The sequence below is a fragment of the Salvelinus fontinalis genome, chromosome 37 (assembly GCF_029448725.1).
Source record: "Salvelinus fontinalis isolate EN_2023a chromosome 37, ASM2944872v1, whole genome shotgun sequence".
In the NCBI taxonomy this organism is placed as follows: Eukaryota; Metazoa; Chordata; class Actinopteri; order Salmoniformes; family Salmonidae; genus Salvelinus; species Salvelinus fontinalis.
In genome coordinates, this window is record NC_074701.1 from 16,896,789 (window position 1) to 16,906,333 (window position 9,545).

Consider the following 9,545-nt stretch of genomic DNA (forward strand, 5'->3'; position numbering starts at 1 on the left):
ACGTTTTTGTGCCTTCTTTTATGTCCTCCAGATTGGCGTTTCTCACAAATTCTATTGAGGAAATGGGTCAGAAGGCAGGTTTTCAATGTGTTCAATGTGCTTTCAATGTGAAAGAGAAACGATACTTTGGCTTGAGGCGCAGCAATTTGATATTATGTAAAAACACAAATAAAATAGAAAATATATAATTATAATAGGCCTGTAGAATGCTGATTGCAAAAAAATATGGAATTAAGGTTCCAAAATAATTTAATGTCTAGCTATGTTTCCATAAATGCTACTAAAATAAGTGGTCTATGAGGAATAGTGAGAAACGAAATGTTTTATTTTGAAATACATTACACTTTATACATTATGTTTAAAATGGTGTGCTGGCATTGGAAGGCACTTACAGGTATGCAAACCATTATAAATATATTAAAATGTGACTCATATTACAAGCAACCAGATGGAATATTATTTATCTTTTATTATTATCTTAGAAAATGTCTTCCCATCGTTATCAAACTGTTTAAATATGTAGGCTTACGATATAGTTATAACACCTAGCACATGATGTGTGTTTTTCAATCTGAATGCCTCTGTGTAATATTCAAACCAAGAGTCGTTTAAATTACAATTAAGTTAAACAAAAATAAAACATGCATTGAAATGATTCATAGGTTGAGTTATTAGCTAGTGGCATTAGCTCATACCGGGAAGATTGTGTGTGTGTGTGTGTGGGCAGATCATTTGTGGATAAATTACATATTGCTTTTCTTTAAACTATTCCACGTTGGTTAAATGAATGGATGAATACAATAACTGTCTGCATCTGTTGTTGCATATAAGACACAGTCCATGCGATGCTAAGTGTTCTTCATAAAAGCCTCATGATGTGGTGCATAAATGGCACTTTAGTCGTGGTAAGAGGGAGATACAATGGTAAAATCCTCAGTCATCCACGTCAATCTCCTCATCCTCGGAGCAGCCCTTGCTGCTAGTATGGTCTGTATATGGCGACGAAGGGGAAGACAATAAGAGCTTGTTCGAGGTGTTGCGCTCATGGTTCGATAGCGAGGGTGACTCAGATCTGTTAGGGCCCAGCGCCCCGTTAGCTGCGCATTTCTCCAGTTCGGCTAGTTTGGCCATCTTCTCAAACGACACGGTTCCCACGGCTTTGGCCGACTCCACGTCCGCCTTCATCTCCTCCAGGTCGCGTTTGAGCTTGGCGCGCCGGTTTTGGAACCAGGTGATGACCTGCGCGTTGGTGAGGCCGAGCTGCTGTGCTATCTGGTCGCGGTCAGCTGGACTCAGGTACTTCTGGTAAAGGAAGCGCTTTTCCAACTCGTAGATCTGGTGGTTGGTGAAGGCCGTACGAGACTTCCGGCGCTTTTTGGGGTTATTCCGCGAACCGAATAGTGTCGTGCCGTCTCGGCCTGTGAGAGGATATATAGAGGATAGGGATGTTATCCTATAGGCATTTGGTGAATCACCAGGCATAATGTCGCTCCAAGAAACCTTAGAGAAATAACTGCTAAAATAATAAGAGAACTATGCATGTATTTCTCCTCTAAAACCACCAACAACAACAACACCAATACTGTCAATAGTCTAAACGTATCGTAATAACAGACGATAATAATCATGTGATACAATAGGCCTAATAAAAATAATAATCTTAAACGAAATATTAAATTAGTTTGCGTTATTATGTGGAGTATTATTTTGCTCCATGTTTACGCTTAGGCTAATTATTCGTTTTTTCATGGTGGGACTAGCCACATTTAATCTATTTTGTTCACATAAGAATAACCAATTCGATACACATATTTTGCAGAAATCCAGGATATATATTTTTCTAAGTTCCCTCTCAGTTTTAAGCTCTTTGGCAAGGCTCATTGTGCAAAAACATGCTTTTAAAAGCATGCTTTTCACTGTGCTTTTATTCAATACTCAAATGCTGAAAGACATATGTGTGTGACCAGACCCACTGCAGGCACACACACACACACACACACACACACACACACACACACCTGACATTCATATATTTTTCGTTAGTTGAATTTGTAGCTGAATTACACTAGGCTACACAGTTTGCACATAATAACTAAATCGGCCAAACAAAGATCTGACTGTCGAGACTTACCTTCCGCCGCTTGAAGAACACTGACTTCGAGCCCTTTGAAGGTTTTACTGGCGAGCTCCTCCAGAGCGCAGAGCGGGGAGGTTTGAGTGAAAAGGGCCCGGCTGGACAGGCTATGCCCTGAAGAGGACAGCTTCTCGCTGGAGGAGAGCAGGTGCGCGGTCCCGCAGCTGGAATAACTTCTCTTTACCGAGGGCTTGTTCAGGATGTCCTCTATACTGAATGGCGTCAGGGGCTTGTTGGAGTTGGCCGGCGGCGGAAGCTGGTCCAGCGCATTGCGTCTTCGGTCCTCCATAACCATGGGATCTTTGGAGGTCATAGTAGTTTATCAGGTGACACTTCGGAGATTTGTTTATGCTCTGGTTATACTTCAAAATAAGTATGCCTAAATGAAAAGTTGTGGGAAATGTGGAGAATGGAAATCCGATCACAGGTGCTTCTGCAACCGCATGTTGGTCGCTTTGCCGCAGGGTAGGGAGACTTTGAGTCCAGTTAAAGTCCCACTTCTCCTGTCTACTGTTACGGGGTGACGCACGAGCCACAACATGAAACCATCCCGTGGACAGTGATTCCCAAAAAGCAGCCGCAATTGACCACCACTAACAAGTTATTGTAGATTGGAAGGTAATCAATTATGGACACTGACACACATGCAAACTCTCTCTCTCTCCCTCACTCTTTCTCCCCCCACTTTCTCTCTCTTTGTCACTCCTTGACTATGATGCGGTCCAGTGTAGGATTTAGCATGAGCGAAGCAGCGGTAATTAGAGGGCATGGCCGGGGGAGGAGTCGAATTGGATTACTTAATGCTGTCACACTTTCGACTAATCAGCACTTCATCGAATTACATGTTATCCTTTTCTGTAGAATAGCCTATTTGGTTACCACGTAATGTAGCCTACGAATGAACAAAATATGTTGAACAATGTTCAGATCGAATGACCTTTTCTAAAATGCAGGATAATTTGCTTACAGTTACAATAGGCTAATGTATCTTATATATATATATACATTATTTTTTAAACATTTTTACTTGTAGCATAATTTTCGATATAGGCAGGTGACACGTGCACTGGCTATGCCTGTGCGTAACAGTTAGTCTAGTGTAGATATGCCCTATGTTTTATAACGGTGTGCTGTTGTGAAGGCAGGCAGTATATCAGGTTAATAATACTTCCGGGCAGAGAGACAACACCATCCCCTTTAGCCTTGCCAAATCCTCTGCACTATAACTTACGCACAAAGGGCCATCCTCCATGCGCAATGGGAGATATTTCACCTCCTCACTGCCTTGCTGCAATGGTGTACAAATATGGTGTACAAATATTGATCTATCGCAGAGGTATATTTGCAGTAGGCCTACTGTTTAGAAATTAAGTGTCAATTTAACCATCCAGCATGATTTCACATTTAGACTATGGGCTGCTACACACTAAAAACAAATACATGGTTGTGCTAAGTAAGGATTATTTGGCTTGTAACCATAGCGGATCCCTTTTTGGTGTTATATGGAACCTTTCTTTGAAGTTTAATATACATATTATTTTGTTAAAATTCCATAGGTTTTTATTATTGTGTTTATTAAGTTGAATCAGGGTCCCTGAGGAGAGAATTGAGAACTACTGACTTAGTCAACCGATCTCAATTGATACAAGGCCATACGTGAGTCTTTCACAAGACACGTCACTAGCCATAGTCATATATAACATGTAATAGCATAACACAACAGAACCCTTGTTTGAACTACAAAGAACCATCGAAGGGCTCAAAGGGTTCTTTAGGTCAGTATGGTTCCAGATAGAACCATCATCCTTCCCAAAGAACCCTTGAGGAACCCTCTTTTTTTTGGTGTGTAGGCCTATATCATATGTTGATGTAGGCTCATTGAAATAATTGTATGGCTAGGCTATATCTCTACTAAACACTTTTATGTTGGCTACATGTTTTAAGCCAGATCAATGAAGCCCAGCTGTATTCAAGCTTGTCTATAACGTATTCCAGCAAGTTGTGAATAGTATCCTGCTGTGATACAGGCATCTAGACCAGGGCCTCGATTCACAGTTGTGATGTAACTTAAGCATTATGATGATCATACCAGGTGCAACGTTATTTATGAGCTTTTCAAGAGTTTTCCCCAAACATTCGTTTTTATTTTATTTAATCTTTATTTTGTCAGGGAGTCATACTGAGACCAAGGTGTATTTTACAGATGAGCCCCGAATTACAGAAATTACAGAAAATACACACATCAAAATATAAATGCTAAATGCTAACAGAAAGAAAAACACGGTCATAAAAAACGAACACATTAATCAGTAAGAAGAACTTCAATCAGCCTTCTGAATTGCCCTTCGAGGCATCAAACGTCCAATTTAGGAATATTTAGAAGATTGTTCCACAAATAAAGTGCAAGAGAACTAAAAGCTGATTTACCTAACTAATTTCCAAAGTTAGCCATCCCTGAGACCTGGTGTGGTAAGTCTAAAGTTTAGTAATGATTGGTACAGTGGGAGTTTTTGTCAAAGAGCTTTAATACATGAAAACATAACAATGTATCAACCTATGTGACATCAAAGAGGGACAAAAAAAGGTTCTGGTAGAGAATGCAGTGATGAGTATTAAAACTGTCCCTTGCAGTGCGCTCTGATAAACACCATCTAACGTCTTTAATGAAGTGTCAGCTGCGTTCACATAGATGATGTCGCCATAAGCTAGGACCGATAGGAACATCGACTGAATAATCTGCTTTCTACTATTTAGTGAGAGGCAGGAGATATTTCTATAGAATAAGCCCATTGTTATTCTCCGTTTCTTAATTCTTAAACAACTAATCATTATGCTTTTAAAATACAGATTTAAGCAGAGACACGATCAAAGTACATACATGGCCTTCAGAAGGTATTCACAACTATTTACTTTTTCCAAATTTTGTTGTGTTACAGCCTGAATTTAAAATGGTTCAAGTTGAGATTTTTTGTCACTGACCTACACACAATAAAAATACCCCTTAATGTAAAGTCACAGAATGCGTTGCATGGACTCACTCTGTGTGCAATAACAGTGTTTAACATGATTTTTGAATGACTACCTTATCTCTGTACCCCACCCATACAATTATCTGTAAGGTCGCTCAGTCGAGCAGTGAATTTCAAACACAGATTCAACCACAAAGAACAGGGAGGTTTTACAATGCCTCGCAAAGAAGGGCAACTATCGGTAGATGGGTAAAAATAAAGCAGACATTGAATATTCCTTTGATCATGGAGCAGTTATTAATTAAACTTTGGCTGGTGTATCAATAGACCCAGTCACTACAAAGATACAGGCGTCCGGAGTCCTTCCTAACTCAGTTGCTGGAGAGGAAGGAAACCACTCAGGGATTTCACCATGAGGCCAAGACTTTAAATCAGCTACAGAGTTTAATGGCTGTGATAGGAGAAAACTGAGGATGGATTTACAACATCATAGTTACTCCACAACACTAACCTAATTGACAGAATGAAAAGAAGGAATAGAATAAAAATATTACTAAAAAATGCATGCTGTTTGCAATAAGGCACTAAAGTAAACTGCAATAAATTTGGAAAATAAATTAACTTTATGTCCTGAATATAAAGTATTTTTGGGGGCAAATCCAACACAACACATCACTGAGTACCACTCTTATTTTCATATTTTCAAGTATGGTGGTGGCTAAATCATGTTATGAGTATGCTTGTCATTGGCAAGGACTAGGGAGTTGTTTATGACACCAGGTGGGTGCAATTATTTATCAGGTCAAACAGAAAACCAGCAGTCTCCGAAAATGGTAGGGTAAGAGTTGAATACGCCTGTCCTAGAAGAAAACCTGGTTCAGTCTGCTTTCCAACAGACACTGGGACACAAACCTATCCTTTCAGCAAGACTATAACCTAAAACACATGGCCAAATATACACTGGGGTGGCTTATCAATACGATATTGAATGTTCCTGAGTGTCCTAGTTACAGCTTTGACTTAAATCGACTTGAAAATCTATGGCAAGACTTGAAAATGATCAACAACCGACTTGACAGAGCTTAATTAAATAATTTTCAAAAGAATAATGAGCAAGTATTGTACAATACAGGTGTGCGAAGCTCTAGGAGAATTACCCAGAAAGACTCACAGCTGTAATCGCTGCCAACAGTGATTCTGTATTGACTCAGGGCGTTGAATACTTATCTAATCAAGATATATTAGTGATTTCTTTATTTTATTTTATGTTACAAATGTTTCTTCCACTTTTACATTCAAGTGCATTTTGTGTAGATCGTTTACAAAAACATACAATGAAATCCATTTCAATCCCACTTTGTAACACAACAAAATATGGAAAAAGTCAAGAGGTGTGAATACTTTCTGAAGGCACTGTATGATTAAATCATCAGAGTTCTTTGTATGCACTCTAGAGAACAACGTATATTTAGTTTTACCTGCATTCAACACTAATTTCAGGTCAATAAAGTTTTTCTGTAATGCAACGAAGGCAGACTGTAGTTCAGATAGAGCCTGGTCAACAATAGTCTGCAATACCATACACAAAAGTATCATCAGCATATAAGTACAGGTTACAATTTTTAACAAGTCAATATTGATAATGTAAACAGTAAAGAGTATAGGACCCAAAATTGATCCTTGTGGGGCACCTTTCATTATGTCCAGAAAACCTTATTAAACACCATCAGTAAATACACATTAAGTTCTATCTGTCAAGTCATTTTTAAACCAGTTACATGCAGCCTGGTCTAGGCCAATAGAGGAAAGCCTCTGAAATAGCAGTGAGTGATCAACAGTATCAAAAGCCTTTCACAGATCAATGAAGAGGGCAGCACAATGTTGCCTTTAATCCATACAGTTAACCCCTTCATTTATAACTAGGGATGCAGCAGAGATAGTGCTATGACCTGGTCTAAAACCCGACTGAAGTACATTTAGAATACGTTTCATAGATAAGAAAGATCTTAGATAAGATATTGTCAAGGATTCTAACATTTTAGCTAGGCAAGAAAGTTGAGTAATAGGGCGATAAAAATGTAGGTCACAAGGGTATCATATGATCAAAAGAAAGGGAGCGCTGCTCTCAGATCAGCTTTCTCCATTAAAATATTTCCCCCAGACATTATAATTACTTCACAATGCTGACGAAAGATCGGCTCCTGGAGAGATATACCACCTACTGCTGCAAATATTGAGGCTGCTTATTCTAATGCTTACCCAATAAAAATGCATTAAATCATTGATTTGGCACATCATTGCGCACATGTTAGGCTACACATCACGGATTATATTGAGACAAATAACAGACAGTAGCTTACAAGTAGCAAAATAGAACTCAATTGATTGAACATTAAATGTACCCTATTTCAATACTGTTAATATTTTAATGCAGTTATCACGGTTTTCATTTGAAGCATTTGTATAGGTCGCTTGTTTCTATCATTTTCAAAGAAATTGGCAACTTTGTTTTTGTAGTCAAATTTGTTCTGAAGTTATCGGCGATCACAGGGAAACCATGTAATTCTATGTTTATCGGAGATCTTCTGTGTATAAAGTGACACGGTAGGGCAAAAAAATAATCTGACGACGCATTTAGCTGTTCTGCGAGCGGTCTGAGGCAGGCGTTAGATTACGAGTGTTTTCAAGTGCAACGTTAATAAGAATGGTTTTGGGAAACAGCTCGGAGATTTAACGATGCTCCTACGACGGTTTTAATGATGAACTTAGCATTAAGATGCTTTTGGAAAAGGCCTAGCCTGTTATTATAGGCTATAGGTCCATATGTAAATACAACTACTAGGCTTACTACTAGGCCTCCTACTAATAATAATATTATTAATAATAATAGCAATAATAATAACAACCATAATAATACCACTAATAATAATAATAATATAGACAATTTGCTATAATTATTATATAATTTTTCCTATTTGTCAATTCTGAAATAGCCTTGCTAATAATGCAGCAGAACATAACGCGGCATTAAAACAATCAATCTAGCTATTAAATCGTGATTAACATTGCAACTACATTTTTTTTTTTTTCATAAAAAATCCTATTAGTGTACAAATCATATTTGGAAAGAAAATTATAGCGTACACGTTAAGCGCAGGGCCTATGTGGTAGCTGGCGTTGAACGCTCATGCAGTGACACATAGGTTGCGTTCCAATAGTACACTCCGCCTTCCATGGATGCATTAATAAATATGTCTCTACTGTAACTATACGTCATGCACCTCCACCTATCACAATTAACGCAGCGGGACTTGTTTTTTAAGGTGATTAAACGCCACAGCCAAGACAGTAGTCTATTAATAAATTATCCCATGCGTGATAAAAACAAGCAGTGAAATTAGGCTATAATTCGTGCGATGAAGCACACCGTGTGAGTCATTTGTGGAGATATCCAACAATATGATGAGAACAGATTATATATTTTCAGCCTCCAACAGTCAGTTGTTTCATGTCCAATCCTTGACGCCCTCGGGCAATTTACTGGACCCAAGCGAGTGACATTTCAGAGGCTGATCGCTTTCTCTCACAGATTTCTGTCCATCACAGATTTCTTCTGCACGTGACAATACTGCTGTAGCATGTATCACATGTTTTCCTGAAAATGATTTAACATGTAGATCAAATCAAATCAAATCAAATCAAATTTATTAGTCACATACACATGGTTAGCAGATGTTAATGCGAGTGTAGCGAAATGCTTGTGCTTCTAGTTCCGACAATGCAGTAATAACAACAAGTAATCTAACGCCATCATGGTCAAGATTGATTGACAAGGTTTAGGATGTCTGCAATCAAAGTGTAACAATGAGTAGTTCAGAATAATGACTTTGTTACACAAGTCACTTTATTTGGTGACAGTTTTATTTTGTAATTTACTCACGGCTTCCTCGCGCGTGAGATTTGATTACACGGGCATTGTTGGATCTTTTCAGGGTTCCCCCCTCGCCTGCTCGCTTGACCTTTCCATACTCCATCATTGCACCCACATCCGTGCGGATGCATTTGATACCCTCTAAGAAATTGAGAAACACTCATATTTTCACGTAGGTCTTGATTTCGTCATCAGAAGAAATATCTACTCAGGTCTTTGAACTTTTGTTGGCCTATTTCTAAAAGTCATGAGAGAAGTGAATTCAGGGATCTAAACATGGGCCAAACATAGGCTGGAGGCTAGAATAATCCAATGCAATAAATACATTATCGACTATTATGAAAATATTCGTTGTTCCTATGAAATGATTAGCCTATATTTCACCTGTTTTTACAGCCTGACATGGTTATGATTTTTGTTATCTAGGCTATCCCCCTGGACCCACACTGGTTGAATCAACATTGTTTCCACTAACTTTCCATGGAATTACGTTGAACCAACGTGGAATAGA

At 38.6% G+C, this 9,545-nt stretch overlaps 1 protein-coding gene across 1 annotated transcript; it reads right to left on the minus strand.

The window, feature by feature from the left end:
• Nucleotides 1-307: 307 nt before the first annotated feature.
• Nucleotides 308-2,844, minus strand: LOC129836260 (transcription factor LBX1-like). The gene is made up of 2 exons (XM_055902180.1): nt 2,132-2,844; nt 308-1,418 (listed from the first exon to the last, which is right to left on the minus strand). The coding sequence occupies exons 1-2, from the start codon at nt 2,445-2,447 to the stop codon at nt 934-936; spliced, it is 801 nt and encodes a 266-aa protein (XP_055758155.1). The 5' UTR covers nt 2,448-2,844; the 3' UTR covers nt 308-933.
• Nucleotides 2,845-9,545: the final 6,701 nt, after the last annotated feature.